Source organism: Monodelphis domestica, chromosome 4, assembly GCF_027887165.1.
Source record: "Monodelphis domestica isolate mMonDom1 chromosome 4, mMonDom1.pri, whole genome shotgun sequence".
Lineage (NCBI taxonomy): Eukaryota > Metazoa > Chordata > Mammalia > Didelphimorphia > Didelphidae > Monodelphis > Monodelphis domestica.
In genome coordinates this window covers 337,922,113-337,943,295 of record NC_077230.1, presented here as the reverse complement: position 1 = coordinate 337,943,295, position 21,183 = coordinate 337,922,113, and the positions used below count along the sequence as shown (strand labels likewise).

Here is a 21,183-nt window from a genome sequence, read left to right as displayed (position 1 = left end):
ACTGACATGTTTACAGCATTTTGAGATTTATAAAGCTCTTTATCCCGTGAACCTTATAGTTAGAGTGAAGCAAGTATTACAGGTATTATTATCCCCAGTTAGCAAATTAAGAAACTGAATCCAAGCAAGGTCAAGTGACTTATCAGGGGTTCTACAGCAAGTAGGGGGAGCTAGGTGGCACAGTGTTTGAGCCAGAAAGACCCATCTTCCTGAGTTCAAATCTGACCTCAGAGGCTTATTAGCTGTATGACCTTGGACAATTCACTTTACTCTATTTGCCTCAGTTTCCTCATTTGTCAAAAGTGGAGAAGGAAATGGCAAATGACTTCAGTATATTTGCCAAGAAAATCCCACCCAAAGTCATACAGGACTGAAAAGAATGAACAAATAACATATAGCCAGTAAGCATCAAAGCTCAGATTCAAATCCAGGTCTTCTTGACTCCATGCTCAAACTCTAGCATCATGATACCTTTGTACAAAATTTCTTCAGTCTACAGACTGGAGGTTCCAGGTTCAAATCTGACCTCAGGCACTTTCTAGCTAGGTGACTCTGGGCAAGTCTCTTAATGCCCATTGCCTAGGCTTAGCTGCTCTTCTTGCCATGGAACCAATACACAAGATTGATTTAGGGTTAGGGTTAGGGTTCTGTTGCAGGATAGAAGACAAAGGTTTTTAAAATTTCTTTAGCTTTAGCTAAGTCTCCTCGAATCTCCTTCAAACCATTTTTCTTCTTTTTTCCATTCCTGCCATCATTCCCCTAGTCTGGATGTTGAGTCTCCCCCATACTAATGCTTCTAATTCATCTCTCTGCTCTCATTCCCTCCGTCAACAATCCAGCCTCCCTATGGCTGCCTAAGTGATATTCCCCAAACCTAGGACTTGCCACGTCACTCCCAGGCTCTCTAAACTCCGATGACTCTATTGATTGATGGGAAACTCTTCTGCAACAGGGAATGTTCTTCCCAGTTTGGCTTCCACGTACCTCCAAGCTTATTACACATCACTTTCCTTCCCACCCTTTGTGTTTCAGCCACGCTGGACTCTCCAGTGCCTCTCAAGCATGTCACACAGTCTCTTCCCTCTGCCCCTTTGCTTGGGTGTCCCTTATATCAGGAAGGCAAGCTGATCCTACTTTTTCTTAGAATGTCTGGCTTCTTCAAAGCTTTATTTATGTTCACTCCAGCCCTGGGAGGTAGGACTGTTATTTTCTCCATTTTATGGTTAGGTTAAAGAAAATAAGACAAGGACAAATGAAGGGGCTTGCTCAGGGTCATACCACCATTAAGTACCTCAGGCCACATTTGAACTCAGGAATTCCTGACTCTAAGGGCAGGTATCTATCCATTGTACCACCTAGCTGATGGAATATAAACTAGGAAGACAGAGAATGCTTTGTTTGATGCCTTTTCTGTTCCTTCCACGCTCAAGTACCTCTGTGATTATTTTGCACATAATTTTGTATTTATTCCTAAATATAGAAGGAAGGAAACTAGTATTAAATATCTGATATGTTCCAGTCAGGGGCAGCTATGTGGCTCAGTGGATAGAGCACTGAGCCTAAAGCTCACAAGGCTTGAGTTCAAATCTGGCCTCAGACACTTACTAGTTGTGTGATCCTGGACAAGTCACTTGATCTCTGTTTACTTGAATCCACTGGAAAAGGAAATGGCAAACCAATGCAGTATCTTTGCCAAGAAAACCCCATGGACAGTATTGGGATGCTATAGTCTACAGGTTCATGAAGAGCCAGACATGATTAAAAGATGAACAATAACAATGTGCCAGGTGCTGTCCTGAGTGCTTTACCAGCATTATCTCATTTGATCCTAACAACTGTGGGAGGAAGGGTATTTGTTTTCTCCATTTTGCAGTTAAGGAAAATGAAATAAATCAAAACAATAATAAAATAAACCAAATTAAGGAAAATGCAATAAATCAAAACAATAATAAAATAAACCACAATTAAGTGACTTGCCCAGAGTCACACAGCTACTAAGTCATGTCTTCCTGACTCCAGGTGCAGGACTCTGTCCACTGTACCATCTAGCTGATAGAATGTGTACTGTATGAAGACACATAATGCTTCACTTGATGCCAACTCTAGTGCCTAGCAGTGCCCATATGTACTAGGCATTTAGATGTTTGTTGAGTGATTGACTGGATCACCATTCAAAGTTATCCTGGAATCAGGTCTTGGGGTTGGAGAAATCCGGTTGAACCCTTTCTATAAGAGCCCCAATAAATTATCGTATGGACTTTACACTTGAATAACTCCAGTTATGGGAACTTAGTACTTTCTGAGATCCAATCAATCTTTAGACAACAATAATTCTTAGATAGTTTTCCATTATATTAAACTGAAATCTGTTTTCTTGTGATTTCCTTCTCCAGCTCCTGGTTCTGCTCTCTTGGGTTGAGTCCAATCGGATTTTCTCATGCCTTATTACTAAAATAACATGAATATCATTTATATACTCTCTCTTCTACCCAACCAGAACACTTTTCCTCTTCCCCAATCTTCTTCTGTCCTTCTTTATCTCTCATGACTTTATTTATAACAACTCAGCCCGGAATGGACCCCTTCTTCTCCACCTATAGAAAGGTCCACTTCAGGTGCTACCTTCCTCAAGAAGGCTTCCCTGCCACTCCTCCATCACCTCCCAGGTCAAAGCTACTTTCTTCTCTTGAATTTCCTATTGCATTTTACATTTCTTCCCTTCCCTCTGACCTCCAGAATTACAGGATTTAGAGAAAAAAAAAAGGACTTTTGACATCATCAACTGCCTCTCACTTTATAGATGAGGTAACAAGTCCAGAAGGTCAAGCACTTTGCTCAATGTCTTAGAGATGTTAGAAGGCAGATCCGGTATCCAAGCCCAGGTTCTTTGACTCGAAGTCTAATGCTTACTCTATTATATCATGCTATTTCTGTAAAGAGGCAGATCTAGATGGCATAATAGATAGAGTTCTGGGCTGGAGGCAGGAATGATTCATCTTCCTGAATTCCAATCAGGACTCAAACCTTTACTAAATGTGTGACTATGGGCAAGATTCTTAGCCCTGTTTGCCTCAGTTTCCTCATCTGTCAAATGAGCTGGAGGAAGAAATAGCAAATCTTTTCAGCATCTTTGCCAAGAAAACCTCTAATGGTCACAAAATATCAGACAGAACACTGCAGAGATTGAATAGTAAGAATTTTTGTTTCATCTCAGAATTTGGGAGCTGCTGAGGATCTCAGACACCATCTACTCTATATTGGATCTGGAAGAGGATCTTCTCTACAATCCAATTGTTAAACATATCTTCAAGGATAGATCAAATGAGATAAAAATAAATCAAAACAAACATATGTTATATAACTTTATGTATAAATATAAATATTTAACAAAATAAGTAAAATGTAATAGAATGTGGATAATGTTAATTTTAGTTTTCTAAGTCTACATGGATCTTTCAAGGATCCTTAAGTATGGTTAAGTAGCCCTACATCTATTTGAGTTTGACACTACAAATCTCTGACATAGGGACTCCAGTTCTACTAGAGGAGCCCATTGCATCTGAGGAGCTCATTGCATCTTTAGAGAAAAGCTTGAATTATTAGAAAGTTTTCCCATAGATCAAGTCTATATTTCCCTGACATTTCAGACCACCGCCTCTACTTCAGCCTTTTGGATCTGAGCTGAACAAGTCTGATATGTGCTCCACACGTGACTCCTCCTAATATTTAAACTATGATCTTTAACCTGTGAAGCAGCTAAGTGTTGTCGTGAATGAACAGTGGATTGGAGTCAGGAAGTCTTAGATTCAAATCCAGTCTCAGATATTAACTACTTTCATGATTCTGGGCAAATTACCTAGCTTCTGTCTTCCTCAGTCTTCTCATTTTTCACTCTATATATAATTCATTTGACCTATACAACCCTTAGAGGTGTATGCTATTATCTTTGTTTTTTTCTTTTTTCTTTAAACCCTTACCTTTGGTCTTAGAATCAATACTGTGTATTGGCTCTAAGACAGAAGAGTGGTAAAGGCTAGGCAATGGGGGTAAAGTGACCTGCCCAGGGTCACAGTTAGGAAGTGTCTACGGACAAATTTGAACCCAGGACTTTCTGTCTCTAGGCCTGACTTTCCATCCATTGAGCCACCCAACTGCTCCCTATTATCTCCATTTTCTAGAAAATGAGGTTCTCAAGTTGAGTGCCTTGTCCAGGATTAATGACACATTCTGTCTGGGTGGTCCCAGCCAACAATATAACAATAATAACTCAAGTTCAAACAGGACTTGGATGTTTCTGATCTACTTTGTCCCCAAAAAGTGTGCCAAAGAGAAAATTTGAACTTCAATAGCCCCTTCTTACAGATGAGAAAACCGAGGGTCCAAGAGGTAAAATTAATTTTCTTTATCTGTATAATGAGGACAATATTCTCCTTTACTCTCAGGCAGTTAGACTGCAATGGATAGAGAGTTCATCCTGGAGTCAAGAAGATCTGAGTTTAGATCCAGCCTCAGTCACTTACTAGTTGTGTGACTCTGGGTAACTCATTTCACCACAATTGCCTCAGTTCCCTCATCTGTAAAATGAGCTAGAGAAGGAAATGCAAAGCACTCTATTAGCTTTGCCAAGAAAATAGCCCAAAGGGGGTCTTAAGAGTTGGACCCAACTTAAAAAATACTGAGTGTGAACAATGATTATCTCACAGAATTGTCAGGATAGAAGCATTCTGTAAACATTAAAGAATCATATATATATATATATATATATATTTTTTTTTTTTATATATATATATATATAAGATGCTAGGATCAAAATAGGATGAGATGGGGTGATTCAGAAGGGATCAAAATGACAGAACCCTGCAGTGTAGGCAAAGGGGTTGGTTATGGGGCAGGGCCAAGAGATGAACAGGCTTTGTTCTCGTGTGGCTTGATTATTTCTTTTGAGAGTGTGTATAAATTTCACACTGGTTTCCTAGGCACTCAAAGCTACACAGACATTGGCAAGCCATAAATGACTTTGCTGGCCCATCAGCTGGCACCAAGTGCCGCCATCTTCAAGCTACCATATGCTGCAGTCTGCTGCAGATGAGGTCCAGCCAAGAAGGCCTCTGACCATGTGCAAAGGCATGCTTGCTCCTCTGGGGTGCAGCATGGCACTCCCTAGGACCCTAATAGTTAAGTGTCATAGGATTAAATGCTAGAAGAAAAGTCAGACAGTATTGAGTCCAAATCATTTTAGAGATGAGGACGCCAAGGCTCAGAGGCAGCAAGCAAATTGTCCCAAATCACACAAGAACTCTGTGGCAAAGTCTAGATTCAATCCCAGTTTCTCTGATTTGGAATCCAAGGCTCTTTGCTACCTTCTCCTCACAATTTGGCAGAGACTACCAGCATTATATCTTTTAAGGAAGATGGCATATGGTGATGTTTTAGATTTGAAGCCAAGAAAATCTTGGAACTCTGATGCTAACCAGTGGTTTGACTCTGGGCAAGGACGGTCCTGAGTTTCAGAACCTTCATCTATAAAATCAGAACAACATCACTTGGACTGCCATGTTGGCCAAAGTGTATATAACATGCCTTCTAGAATCTCATGTTATAATCCAAAAATCATATCATGATAACAATAAGAAAAACAATGGGAATAAGAAGTTGATGTACAATAGCATAATAAGCTGCCTGTGGAAGCAGTGAGCTTCTCATCATAGAGTTCATCAAATGGAAGTTGAATGAACACATCTCAGTGATGCTGCAGAGTAGATTCTTGCTCAAATAGGAGTAGTACTAGCTGGCCACTAAGATTTTTTCCAACTTTACGATGCTGGGATAACAATGTCTAATATTTCAGTGGTGCTTCAGGGTTTGTAGTGTCTTGAATACAATATCTCACATCAGCAGCTAGCTGGTACGACAGACTGAGTGCTGGGTCTAGAGTCAGCAAGACAAGTTCAAGTCTGACCTCAGATGTTTATTAGTTGTGTGACACACTGGTCAAGTCACTTCACCTGGTTTACCTTAGTTTTCTTAAAATGAGCTGGAGAAGGAAATGGCAAACCTTTCAAGTATCTTTTCCAAGAAAACCCCAAATAGGGACACAAAGAGTTGGACATGACTGAAATGTTTGAATAACAACAACAAATCTTACAGTCCTGCAAGAAGGAAGGAAGGAAGGAAGGAAGGAAGGAAGGAAGGAAGGAAGGAAGGAAGGAAGGAAGGAAGGAAGGAAGGAGGTAAAGAGGAAAGGAAGGAAAGAAAAAAGTAAGGAGGGAAGGAAAGAGAGGAGGGAAGGAAGGAAGGATGGGAGAAAGGGAGGGATGGAAGGAAGGAAGAAGGAAGGAATGACCTGGCAGGAAGCAACATCTCATACTTCTCTCCCTTCATTTTACAGATGAAGAAACTGAGGCCCAGAGAGATTAACAAACTTGTATTCAAGGTCAATACTGCTAGCTGGAGAGTGAGAGGTAAATCAATGTACCTCTTCTTGATTTTTAATCTTGGGCTCTATTTGCTATACTCAGCTATATGTTATTTTATATATTTCTATCATTTTTATTAAGAACAACAGCAATACTATAATAACATCAATTTATATTTTTACTAAGCTCTATTGTTATGATGCTTATAGTATTATGTTTGATTCCTTCAGCAACCTTGTGATGGAGGAAGGCTAAATATTCATATTTAATAGCTGAATAAACTAAATTTTATCAAGGTTAGGAAGCTTGCCCTAGATCATATAAGGAATAAGCAGAGGAGTTAGGATTTGAACTTATATCTTTTTACATCAAATCCAGGACCCTGGAGATGATCTGCCCATTGCTTTTTAGAATGGTCCGAAATCTCCTTGCTACTTTTTAATTTAAGAGGCTAGCAATATAAATTCTCTTCTTTCCTTCTTTTTTACAGCTGAAAAGATAAAAAAGTCAACTTATCTTTATCCCTTCTATCACTGCCCACATATCCCATAGACTCTCAGGATCCTAGTTTTAGAAAGAACCTCAGAAATTATGTGGGCCAATCTTTGCCTATAGGCAGCAGAAAGACCCAAGTTCAAAAATGTATTTGACATTCATATCCAACACAGACACTTCCTATCTATGTGATTCTAAGGACTTAAACCTCTACTTGCCTCAGTTTCCCAAATGGTAAAAATGGGAATAATAGTACCTACTTTCTAGGGTTTTCATGAGGATTAGATGAAATATCATGTATGAAGCACTTAGCATGGTGTCTGGAACATAGTTGTTACATAGTGCATGTTCATTTCTTTCTTTCTCTTTTCCTCAATACTGTCTCTAAAATAGTGGTCACCCAACCTATGCCTGAATATCTCTGGGAGAAATTAGTAAATCTTGAAGCATCCCAGAATCCTCTGTCCAATATTCCAAGTGTTGCCTGTATTCAGTCCTGGTAATTTTCTACCTAGTTCAATGAAAAAACTCTATTTTCTATCTTAGTTCTTTGCTGATTCTATCTGAGACCTAATTTCAGTCAGCTTAAGCTTTTTTTCTGAGGAAGCAGCTCTTTTGGTCCAACTCTGTAGGGTTCCTTTCCTTTTCAAGTTCCCTCAAACAATCCTATATGCTACCTGGTCCCGATTAGTGGGAACAGTAAGTATCCTGAAGAGATCTCATTATTCAAATGGACATGTCATATTTCCATTGGGCTGGAGTCAATTACTGTATGTGACCTAAGTACACTTGGAATAGTGCAGTACACTTTGAATGTACTTTAGGGGATTTATTATTCACACTAAGCAGGATGTTGCTGTTCACATATCACTCTTTGTGGCCCTATTTTGTTTTGTTCTGTTTTTTTTTGCAAGGTACTTGACTGGTTTCCTTCCTTCCTTCCTTCCTTCCTCCCTTCCTCCCTTCCTCCCTCCCTCCCTTCCTTCCTTCCTTCCTTCCTTCCTTCCTTCCTTCCTTCCTTCCTTCCTTCCTTCCTTCCTTCCTTCCTTCCTTCCTTCCTTCCTTCCTTCCTTCCTTCCTTCCTTCCTTCCTTCCTTCCTTCCTTCCTTCCTTCCTTCCTTCCTTCCTTCCTTCCTTCCCACCTTTCTTCTTTCCTTCCCACCTTCCCACCTTACTGATGCTCAGGTAGGAACAGTATTTAGACACAGTATAGACTCTACCTTCAAAAAATTTACAATCTAGTAGAAGTTTAAAATTTGAATACAGATGACTATAATACATGTAAATAAGTGTATTATAGAGTTAAAAGGGGGAAGAAGAGTGTATTAAGTGAGGTCTGGGGAAGAAGGTAAATATTGATCTGAGAAACAGAGACATTCTCTCGAAGTTAGATCATAGGGGATGTATGAATGAAAAACCTTTCTTACTCTGTAGCAAGCATTAGGCTGAGCACCAGGGGAGGGGAGGTGGTGGGTAGGGACAGGTAAAGAGGGAGAAGGTCAGGTATTATGCTAGTCTTGCTCCCTGTCTAACCCCTGCCTTTACTGTTCCTTCCTTTCTTCCCATTCAGAGGCCAGGTTCTATCTCTTTAATCAAGCCTATCAATCTCACCTGACCAATGGTTTACCCATAGCAAATGGTTATATGAAGGATTACCATTTATAAAGTTCGTGTTCTTGGAACCTGATTGGCTTCTGTCAGGGGAGATGTTCAAGGATGGGGAGCGATTTAGTGGAAAGAAATCTTTATTTGAGTCATAACACCTAGTCAGATTCCATGTACCAATGACCCTTGTCTTTTTTCCCCCACTGAGAATATGTATTTCTTTTTTCCTTATTTTTAAAAATTTACTTATTTATTACCAATGACAAATTCTATTAAATTTCCACACAAGTTTTCCTAAATTTTATGATCAAGCCTTTCTCCCTCCCTCCCTTCCCTTCCTCCTCTGGGTGCTGACAGGTGATTTGATCTGGATTATTTTCATGGAAAATATATTTCCATATTATTCATTTTTATAAGTGAATAATCCTACAAAACCAAACCCCCCAAACATAAACTCAAATAAACAATTGGAAAATCATATGCTTTCAACTGCATTTCTACTTCAACAGTTCTTTCTCTGGAAGTGGATAACATTCTTTGTCATAATTCCCTCAGAATTGTCCTAGATCATTGTATTGCTGATAATAGCCAAGTCTATCACAGTTGATCCTTCCACAATATTGCTATTACTGTGGATAATGTTTCCTTGGTTCTACTTATTTCACTCTGCATCAGTTCAAGTAGATCTTATGCATTTCTTAGAGGTAGGAACCATGTCTTAGATTTGCTTCCATCTCCCAGAAGATTGAAATTTAAGGCACTAGGTAGAGCATATTCTCAATACAGATCAACTGATTGGCTAATTTACTGATGATGATGATGATGATGATGAAAAAGAGAGAGTATCTGGTGCTTGAGAGAAGCCATATGCGAGCCAAGGGACTGGATCCCCTATGTCTTCCAACAGAGAATGTGGAGGCCCAGGAGAAAGAGGACAGAACCGAGACTCAGATGTGCTGGACTGGGCTCTGGTGACTCTGCTAGCAATTTGCTATGGGTTTGTGCCTTGGCACTGTCATCTACTCTCTGCCTGATCTTGGGTAAATCTCTTAGTCTTGCTAAAGCTTAGTTTCCTCATATGCAAAATGAAGGAATTAGACTTAGTGACTTCTAACCTCTCTTCTATCCCTAAGCTATGATTTTATCATCTTTAAAGGAGTCCATCATTTGGAGAGGACTGTCAAAAATGTGGCCTCAGGGGGCAACTGGGTAGCTCAGTGGATTGAGAGCCAGGCCTAGACACAGGAAGTCCTGGGTTCAAATTTGACCTTAGATACTTCTCAGCTGTGTGACCCTGGGCAAGTCACTTAACCCCCATTGCTTAATCCTTACTGCTCTTCTGTCTTGGAACCAATATACAGTATTGATTCTAAGATGGAAGGTAAGGGTTTAAAAAAATGTGGCCCCTCTGCTCATGGCTGTCTCTTAATCTCCCAGTCCCTAGGCAAGGAATATAAATGCCAACTGGCTTTCAGATTTGAGGTATAGATGCACAACACATGCCACTAGAATGAGAACTCTTTGAGGGCAGGAACTATTTCCTATTTGTCAGCAGCTAGCAGGTTATTAACAAATGAGTATTGAGTGATTGGCTGAGTTTCACGAAACTCATCTATAATTGATGATAGTCAAATAAAGAATATAGTGAGAATACATGTGTGGCTCTGGCTCATATTCTTTCTGGGATCCATTTATTGCCCACACTCAACCAGGAGCTTGTCAGCATTATTGGAATTATAGACTAACCCAATGGTCCTTTTGGGGTAAATTTCTTTTTATTCCAAAATAAATGAGTTACTTGTGACCTTCATGATAAAAGAAACTCCTCAAGTCCATGGAGGTAGGTGACACAGCAGATAGAGTGCCAGGTCAAGAGGCAAGAAGACAAGTTCAAATCTAGTTTCAGACATTTACTAGCTGTGTGACATTGAGTAAATCATTTCACTGTTTGCCTCTTTCCTCACCTGTAAAATGGGGATTAAGTAGCACCTGTCTCATAGCATTGGTGTGAGGATCAAATTAGATAATATTGGTAAAAAATGCTTTGAACCCTGGCACAGAGGTTCTATATTAAAGCTTATTATCTTCCCCCTTCCTTACAGCGATTAATCAAACTACTAGAAAAAAAATAACTAGGAGGGTTGATGAGATTTCTTTCATGCTTAGTCCTTATGAATTTGTCATTTTAGCTGTTTTTTTCAATTGTATAAATGTATGAGTATACAATGTATACATACACATTACATATATATATAAATCACACATATACATATAGATCCATATAAAATATACACATAATATATATATACATGCATATACATACATATAAAATACATATATATGTATATAATCTTTCTATCTATCCATTCATCTACCCATCAATCCATCCATGAATCATCAATCTATCCATCTATTTATCTACCCATCTATTTATCTATCTACCTATCCATCTATTTATCTATCCATCCATCTCTCCATCTCTCCATCTCTCTCTCTCTCTCTCTCTCTCTCTCTCTATCCATCCATCTATCTATCTATCTATCTATCTATCTATCTATCTATCCATCCATCCATCCATCCATCCATCCATCCATCCATCCATCCATCTATCTATCTATCTATCTATCTATCTATCTATCTATCTATCTATCTATCTATCTATCTATCTATCTATCTATCTATCTATCCATCCATCCATCCATCCTCTATGTCTCTATCTTATCACTTTCCTTTTAAATACAGGCAGAACCGCTCACACTTCCCATCTCATCTAATCCCAAGCCCTGCCTCTGATCACAGCTGGTCACAGTTTCCTAGAACATAAGAAGCCAGAAGGGCCCTTAGATGGCAAAACATTAGCACTTGAGCAGACCTTAGCAATGATACAGTTGAATTCCTTCATTTTACAGATGAGGAAACTGAGGCTTCGACTGGTAAACTATCTTGCCCCTTCAAAGCAGAGCTGAGCCTGGATCTGAAGTCACTTGACGCCTGATCCAACAATCTTCCCACTCTGCCAAACTGCCTTGGCAACCCTTATCCCACATGTCAATACCTAGCTGGCCACGACCCTCCTCAGGAGAGGCAGCTCATAAATTATGAAAAATGAATGCTACAGTTAACGGAAAATCAAATTTATTTGCCATAAAAAACCCGAGCAGCATCGATTTCCATACGGCCTGCCCCACATACCCTTTTAAGCTGGAGGAATATGAGTCAATAGAAGGAAGACAATAAATATTGGAGACTTTTTAATGTGCGTCTATTTTTTACTATGCTGACTCGAATCATTCTGGCTTCTGGCAGCCCAGCCAAGACTCTCCCAATATATGAGCTGACTTGTTTGTTTAGGGAATTTATTCTTTCAAATTGGAAATGTTTTTTGTGGCCAGTTTACTCTTTTGCCCTTTCTGTCTTTTCCCAGGAAACTACTGTCTCTTCATCCTGGCCCATTAGCTCCCAGTCAGAACATTTGGATAAGGAGGCCAAGGCGTTGGTTTGGATTCTAGTGTGCGTTGGTCACTCTCTCTCAGCTTCTTGGTATGGAGGTAGGTGGGTGAAGGGGTCACACTCTGCTAGCTGTGAGTCATTGGGTACCAAATGCACTGTTAGAGAGAGGACCATTCCCTGTAAACCTTCCCCTGGGGAATAAATGGATCCCTGGTGAATCCAATCCTTACTTATACCATCTGGAATCAAATGGTAAGAAGCTATTTAGAAAACAATACTGCTATTCCTCATTGGCTTGTAGTCTAGAATCGTGTCTAAATTGGTTTCATCTCTAAGCAATTAGAGAACTTTACTTAGAGTATGGCTATTAGAGCTGGAAGGGATTTTAGCATATGGAATATTAGAGCTAGAAGAAACTTTTGAGCATAGGATGTGAGAGCTAGAAGGAGTCTTAGAGTATGATCGTTAGAATTGGAAGGGACATTAGAGCATGAACTGTCAGATTTAGAAGGAAGGTTTGAGTCTTTTTTTTTTCTGTTAAGAGGCTTTATTTTAAAATAATCAGAACAATACCTCATTGAATAGATAGAAAGAAACCCTGAACAAGGAATTTACTTCTTCTTCCTTGGGGTTGAAAGATCCCAAACACCTTTGCTACTTTAGAATAACTTTTGTGTTCCAAGAAGCCTAGATAGAAAAATCAGTGGTAACAATCATAGAGGGGGGAAAACCTGGGCTGTATTTTATCTTTCTCCAGTAATCTCATGCCAACATTACCAAGTGATGCTTGCTATTCCTTTTCTGAGGGGCTTTTCTCAATATTCCTTAAGAAGACAAACTTACTCTCCTTGGATCCCACATCCTTTTTTGTAAATGGAATTTTTTTAAGCTCTAGAAGGGTTTGCAGAGCTTGGAATGTCTGAGCTAGAAGGGATCTAAGTGAGTGGAATGTCAGATCTGGAAGGGACTTTAAAACTCAAACTGGCAGAACCTTGAATCATAGAATGTCAGAAGCAGAAGGGATCTCAAAGCACAGAATGTTAGAGTTGGATAGGACTTCAGAACTTGGAACACTAGATAGAATACCAGGACAATAAGAACTCAAAATAAAGAATGATAAACAAAGAACAAAGGGCACAGAATATTAAAGCATATAAAAAGAAATGCAATTTTGTATAGTCATGTCCAACTCCTTCATTTTAAAGCAGAGGAAACTGAGACCAAGATGCACATCCTCATATGGCTGGTCAGTCATGGAGCTGGCAATTTTTGTGTTTTAGAGCTTGCAAAGTAGCCTGGCAAAGAGACACTCTCTCACTCACTTATATAGTGTGATTAATAAACTGTGGGCCTTTCATTTACTTTACAATTGGGAGATCAATAAAAGACAGAGGGGAAAGGGGGAATAGACATGTGACCCTGGGTAAGTCTTTGCCTCTTTGAGGTTCCATAGGCTCATTTTTGTAAAACAGCTAGATGGCACAGTGGATAGAATGCCAGGCTTGGAATGAGGAAGATCTGAATTCAAATCCAGTCTCAGACAATTACTAGCTGGGTGACCTTGGGAAAATCATAATGAGAAAATAAAAAAAAATCTGTTTCATATGTTGCTTTGCTCTTATAGAAGGTGGCCAGCTCCAGATGCTATGATGCCTTTGGCCAGTCTTTTTTTCCTTGGCACCCCACTGGTGAAGAACCATAACAACAGCTTGTAATTTGCTCACATGCCCCACAGAACTTAACAGAAAACTAGACCTCATTGGTCATACTCATGGCCTATAGTCACTGTTGTCTTCTTAGCCACTTTCTGGCATCCTCCCTTCCTCACACCAGCAAGCATACCCCAAGCCCAAGGATAGTGAACATGGCTGCAATCTACTCACCTGTTCGGCAGAACTCATCTGCTTCCTGGTGTACCATATCTTTGACCCGGCTGCCATAAGTCAGACGGGCATCTTGGTCATAAGCCTTCAGGGTCTCACTGGAGCTGTAGGACTTCTGGGGTACTTTGCCCTCTTCACTTTCTGCTGAAGAGCTGGTATAGCGGCGTTCTGTGTCCCGACGCCTAGTCAGGGAACGGTACGGCTTCCTTTCCTTCACATCCATGGTGCCCACCACAAGCTTTTCAGCATCCAAAAACAGAGTCCTTGTAGCAATCAAATCTGAATCTTCTGTAGGGAGAGACAAGAAAATAAATGTGATCTCATGCCAATGTAATTACTTGTGTGTCCCCTTAACACTGGGTTCCAAAGTAGTCTGCTTGTGTCTCCTTCCTTCTTTCCTTCTTTCCTTCTTTCCTTCCTTCCTTCTTTCCTTCCTCCCTCCCTCCCTCTCTCCCTCTCTTCCTTCCTTCCTTCCTTCCTTTTTCTCTCTCTTTCTTCTTTCTCCCTCTCTCTTCTCTCTTCTTTCCCTCTGTCTGTCTGTCTGTCTCTCTGTCTCTGTATCTCCCCCTCTCCTCTTCCTTCCATCTTAGAAACAACTATGTTTTGGTTCCAAGGCAGAAGAGTGGAAAGGGTCACCCAGGGTACCTTTAGATCCCTTATACCATAACAACTAAAAGTTGGAAAGAACCTGAAAACAGAGATGATTAAGGCAGAGAACATAGAACATTAGACCCAGAAATGACCTTAAAACATAGCATTTTAGAAGAGAGATCATAGACTCTAAGAGCCATAAGGGACCTAAGAATGCAGGATTTTAGAACTGAAAGCATAAAATTTAATGGTTGCAAGGGACCTTAAAACACAGAGCATGAGAACCTAATGATAAAACAGAGGAAATTCAGAGTAGAGAAATAGAGGATTAGAGCTGGCAGAGATCTTCACAACAATCTAATCTAATACTCTCATTACAAAAGGAAGGAAACAAAGCCAGAGGAGGGAAGGGACACACAGGGAGTTAGTTAATGGCAGAGCGGGGCCTGGAAAGAAACTGTAGCTTCTTATACCTAACCCGATACACTGACAATTGTACTTTACTGCCTTACTGGCTATGAAAAAGGAGAGTAGCAATGGCTGTCAGTTTTAAAACAAACATAAAAAGGATAACAAAAATAACAACCTATACCTTTTTTTCTTTTTAAATTTATTTATTTATTTTTCTTTTGGGAATGAGTCTTCCTAACTCATTTATGCTAGAAGAATAGTTGTTATTCAAGTCACAATGCTACTACTGAAATGCACAAACCTCTGACCCACTCTGCTTCCCACTTGAACCATTTTGTCCCTTATTAGGCAACCTAAATCCCCTGCCACTCCTGTGCACTTATATTGGTGCCAGACTTAGGGAGGACACCTGAATAGTTGTTGCATCCAACTCTCTTTTTTTAACCCCATACCTTCCAACTTAGAATCAATACTATGTATTAGTTCCAAGGCAGAAGAGTGGTAAGGGCTAGGCAATAGGGTTAAGTGACTTGCCCAGGGTCACACAGCTAGGACATATCTGAGGCCACATCTGAACCTAGGACCTCTTGTGTCTAAGTTTGGCTCTCAATTCACTGAGCCACCCAGCTGCTTCCCTATCCAACTTTTTGTGACCCTAATTGGGGTTTTCTTGGTAATGATACTAGAATGGTCTGCTATTTCCTTTTCCAGGTCATTTTACAGAAAGGGAAATTGAGGCAAACAAGGTTAAGTGACTTTTCAGGGTCACATAGCTAGTAAGTACCTGAGGTCAAATTTGAAATCAGGTCTTCAGATTTCCAGGCCAGGCACTCTTTCCACTGGGCCACCTAGTGGCTTTGATTGGCTTTATTGCAGCTCAGCAACACCTGAGTTGAAGCGATCTACCAGCCTTAGCCTTCCCTAGCAGCAGGGATTAGTAATGTGCACCACTGCACTTCTCTAACAGTCTGTATTCTTGAGAAACAAGTAATTTGGTAGCCACTTTGTTCTTTTTCGTAAATGCAGCAATAATATCGAAGATAAGTGTCAGAAAAAGTATAGCAGCCTAGTTTAGGAAAATATGTGTTCACAGCTTCTAAATTTTAATTAAAGAAATTGTTTTTAAGATTCCCAACAGATCTCTGCCTATACTCAAAGAAGCCATACATTTGTCTCAAATTTCTGTTGCAAGGCTTAGGCAGCGTTTGCACTCCCCAGGTCTATTTAATATTAAGTAAGTCAAGAAGTGTTATCATTAGAGAGGCAGCAAAGAAAGCAATGGAAATGGAGACTCAGGAAATGGGTATAAATTCTTAACTTTTATTGCGCCATGGACGCCTTTGGTCATCTGATGAAGCCTATGGATTCCTCAGAAGGATATTTTTTAAATGCATAAAGTATACTAGATTAAATTATATTGAAAAAGCTATAAAATATAAAATAAAACAACAACAACAACAAAAAAGGTTACAGACCCTAATTTAAGAACCCTATTCTAGATTGGCCATTCTACCTTTGGGCCCTGGACTAACACTAAGAATTCATTTCACCCCCTGTGAGATGGAAAGGGTAGCCCCTCTCCACTATTTCAGAGTTGAAAAGTGTCCAAACAACATTAATAATAATAGTTCAAATATTCATCGCTCTGTGGCTGCCCTGGTAGACATCCCCCTCCACTGTAGCCAGGCTGGTCCTCTAACAGAAGATATTGTAAATACAGGCTAAGCCCTTCCAAACTGGTAGGGCCCAATGAGCCTTTGAGAAACCACTCTCAGACCCGGTGAGGCCTTAACTATTTAAAAAGTTATTTTTATTGTGAATATATTATTATGATTATTATTATCAGCACCGTGTCTTCATTAAGGAATCTGATTACCAAAGATGCCAGCCAGGAGTCAAAGGCTGTGCAATTAGCAAAATTAAAAACACTTACGTTCCTTGTCTGAGCAGAGGCCAGGCGGGAGACTCATTGAGAGTTTACTTTCTTCTCTTCTCTCTCCCTCCCTACTTCTGATGAGTTTCCAAGTTGTTTGCATTCTTTCCTTCTTGGAAGTACTTCGTATTCCTGCTTATGTGTTTGGGATTGATTTATCTAAGTATATGTTATGTCCTTGCCCCAACTTTTCCACTGGGCATCTAGATGGTGTACGGGAGACAGTGTCGGGCTTGGATCAGGAATACTCATCTTTCTGAATTCAAATGTGTCCTCAGACATTTACTGGACGTATCTCTTCATCCTTTGGCCTCAGTTTCCTCGTCTGTAAAATGAGCTGGAGAAGGAAATGGCAAACCACTCTGGTATCTTTGACAAGAAAACTCCAATCAGGGTCATGACTAGTAGGATGTGACTGAAAGGACTGAACAACAACCACCTCTTCCAACTGGTATGAGGTACGCTCCCCAAAGCCAGGGATGCGTTTATTTTTCACCCTGGCATCCCCAGGAGTGGTGCCTAATAAGATATTTGTTCGATGAGCTTGTCTTTAGATACTTTTTGCCTGAGGTTCTCCTTTTTAATCACTCTCTTCCTCCCTTTTCTTTTCTAGAGGGGGGAGTCTTTAGCCTTTACTCTAGAACATTACCATTTTTCTTCCAGTCTACTTCTTTCTACGATTCTGGAATCAAAGAGTAAATCGGTAAATATTTATTTTTATGACTGGGCAGGGTGTTGGCAATGGCTCACGCTCCATTTGACATTTAGCATCGGTGGAAGGAAGAAATTGGGAGGAAAGAAATGTGTGATGGGGGAAGATAGATCCCTTCAGGCCAGCAGGCCCACTCAGGGATGCTGCAGCTGAGATCTTCCCACCAGAGTCACAGGATCAGTGAAAAGAACAATGGATTATATACTCTCTAAGGCCTCTTTGGAGCCTCAGATCCTAGCACAAGGAGTCAGCAGACTCATCTCTATGGGCTGTGCCAACAAGCAGCTGGGGGACCTATGGGAGGCTAGTTCTCTTGTCTCCAGTTTTCTCATCTTTCATATGGCGGAACTGAATGAAATACATCCAGGTCAATTTCTTCATTTTATAGGAAAAAAAATTAAGGCATAAGAGGGCCAAGCAACTTCTTTAGAGATCATAGAATTAATGAGTACAAATCCTAGACTAGACCAGAAGCCCGTGGTGAGTCCACAAGCACTTATTTGACACTTACTGTATCCCATGGACTATATTATCAGTGATACAAAGAAAGGCAAAAGAAAATGCAGTCCCTGCCCTCAGGGAGTTCACATAGATAAACTATACTTAAATGACTACAAGTGGACATGATAAATATGGCACAAATGTAAGGCAATCCCAGAAGGAAGGCACAAGTAAGAGTGGGGACCAGAAAAGGCCTCCTGGTGAGGAAGAGATCAAAGCTGAGGCCTGAAGGAAGCCAGGGATGCCAAGAGGCTGAGGTGAGGAGGAGAGGCATTTCAGGCACAGGGGACGGTGAGTTTTCAGGGAATGACTAGATAATCCCAAGTCAGGGATGTTATTGTTGGGGTTGAACTAGACATCCTTTCTTCTTCCTAGTGTTTTAAGATTGTATGATCTAATCAGAAAGTTCCTGAAGATCACACTAGTGCAAATATTAATAATATGGAAATACGTCTTGATCAATGACACATGTAAAACCCAGAGAAATTGCTCATTGGCTCTGGGAGGGGGTAGGGAGGAGCAGAGAGAAAGAACATGAATCATATAACCATGGAAAAATATTCTAAATTAATTCAATAAAAAATTCAAATAAGAAAAAGAAAGTTGCTTAAGTATCTTGGGCATAGGAAAGGAATGGAGTAGGGAGCCCAGAATGAAGTACCAGGGTCCAGAGATGCTTGGACACAGGCATGGCTGAAAGAGGAAGGACTTACAAGATGCTGTCAAGGCAATAACTGCTGCTGGCCTTAGGACAGCTGTCTTTGCGTGGCTCCTTGCTTTATACTGTGCTCCAGACCTCAGTTGTTGACCACAAAGCCCAAAGCAAAAGACTTTTCCAGGGATACAGGTGACATAGTACCCCAATCACAAGGAAGGGATCTGGCAGCCTCAACATTCTAAATCTGAAGGGTTCTTTGTGACAAGGCCCCATGTGTCTTTTGGTTTTCTTGTTCTCTTTCCTTCTGGCACTCAGCTCTACAGAAAGGGCAAAAAGGATGATGGAGGGACCACCAATCTAGATGTTCTGATCCCTTCCTTTATATAAATATATTATTTATATATAATATATATATAAAATATAATAAATATATATAATATACTATAAATATAAATATGTTATTTATATATAGACAAATTAGAATAAAGAAATAGACTGGTTCCCTTGTGACATTAATCACCAGTAACTATTGTCTTTTTGCTCTTATTGCTCAGCTGTCCTGCCTCCCTTATTAGGCTAGTAGGACAGGGAAAATTTTTCCAGATAATCTTTTTTAGGGTGATATTGATGCCTCTGAAACTTAAAACATTGATAGACATATCTTTTTTTTAAACCCTTAACTTCCTTCTTGAAGTCAATACCCTGTATTGGCTCCAAGGCAGAAGAGTGGTAAGGGCTAGGCAATGGGGGTCAAGTGACTTGCCCAGGGTCACACAGCTGGGAAGTGTCTGAGGCCAAATTTGAACCCAGGACCTCCCATCTCTAGGCCTGGCTCTCAATCCACTGAGCTACCCAGCTGCCCCCTTAGACATATCTTAAAGGAGAACCTAAGAGGAATCTCTTCCTTTGACCAATGGACATTATTATGGCAATAGCACAACTATTAGTGAACAAATAGTGTCTTTGGAGATTTTGAAAGAGAAAGACAACAAGAAACAGATAAATTATTGATCACACTTTTATTTTGGGGCAGTGAGATGGTGTGGTGGATAGAGTGCTGGGCCTGGGATCAGAAGATGAGTCCCCCTGAGTTCAAATTTGGCCTCAGATACTAGCAGTATATGTGACCCTGGGCAAGTCATTTAACCCTTTTTGTCTCAGATTCCTCCTCTGCAAAATGAGCTGGAGAAGGAAATGGCAAACCAGTCCAGTATTTTTGCCATTTTCTTCTCCAGCCCATTTTACAGAGGAGGAAACTGAGATAAATAAGGATAAGAGACTTGCCCAGGGTCACACAGCTAATAAATGTTTGAGGCCAGATTTGAAGTCAGGAAGAGATCCTGATGCACTGCACCACCTATTCTCCAAAATGAAATGTTCTCAAAAACAGAAGCTGGAGAAACAATGTTCTCTAAAGAGATGTCTGCAGCAGGCAGGGGCTGGGACAAGATGACCTCTAGGCTCCCCTGCCTAGCTCTAAGTACTGGGAATAGTTGCTCAGGGGTAATTAAGACAAGATGTACTTGTAATGCTTGACTGGGCCTGAAACAATCCTACTCTGCAATCAGAATCCACAAACTGTAACTGTGGTGGTCTGTAATTACTACTGGTCACAGCGTCGCTTCGGAAGTAGCCAAAAATACACTGGGAAATTCACCCAACTCCTGTAAGGTCTAAAATTGTCTAAGCTTTTTATAAAGGAGGTTGATGGTTTTTAGTTTTTTGCAGCTCAAAACAGCATCACAAATCTTTCAAGTGTAGAGCTGCCTTCTTCTAAATATGAGGGAGGGGGCAGAAGTTGATGCACCACCACCCGATAATGTCCTCTTAGAGAGTAGGGAGAGGTAGGGAGGAGAAGGAAGGGATTGCTTGCATGAATTCAATTTAAAAATACTTATTAAACACTTACTTTGTGCAAGGTGTTGCCTTAGGCAATAGGTGTACAAAGATAAAAATTACAGTCTCTACCCTGAAGGGCCTTGTATTCTATTGAGAGATATAGCATAGAAGCAGGAGTAAATATAATATTAATAATAATGATAATACAAATGGCTTTCCATCTCAGGGAGAAGGGGATGGGAGGGGGGAAGGAAGGAATTTAGAATTCAAAATTTTCAAAGTGAATATTCAAAATAGTTTTTGTATTTAATTGGAAAGAAATACTATTTTAAAATAATAAATTATGATAATAATAATGAGAAAATATTCATAAAGGGCTATGCGAACATTAAAGTGCTTTATAAATGCTATTATGATTAAATAAAAAGTAAGAGAATGATGATGACATTATGAAAACTTCCCACACCTATAGAGTAGTAGTTTAGTTAGAGATGAATTTATTTATTTATCCATTCTAACTCCACTTTTTATTCCCTATAAGTAGAGAAGACTGGAGGGGAAATCGGGAGATCTAAGTTCTATTGCTGAGTTGGCCACAAATTTGTTAGCTATGATATCCTGTGTAAATCATTTTCCCAGTCTGGGTCTTTCTCCTCTGAAAAAAATGAAGGACACCAAAGGCCCTCCTA

General features: G+C 40.1%; 1 protein-coding gene across 1 annotated transcript in view; it reads right to left on the bottom strand.

Moving 5' to 3' along the window:
- TENM4 (teneurin transmembrane protein 4) overlaps positions 1 to 21,183 on the bottom strand; it is a 749,441-nt gene that overhangs the window by 680,183 nt on the left and 48,075 nt on the right. Inside the window, exon 2 of the mRNA XM_056826133.1 lies at positions 13,850 to 14,137. Coding sequence (XP_056682111.1) covers positions 13,850 to 14,137 — 288 coding nt within the window. The remainder of the gene's footprint in view (positions 1 to 13,849; positions 14,138 to 21,183) is intronic.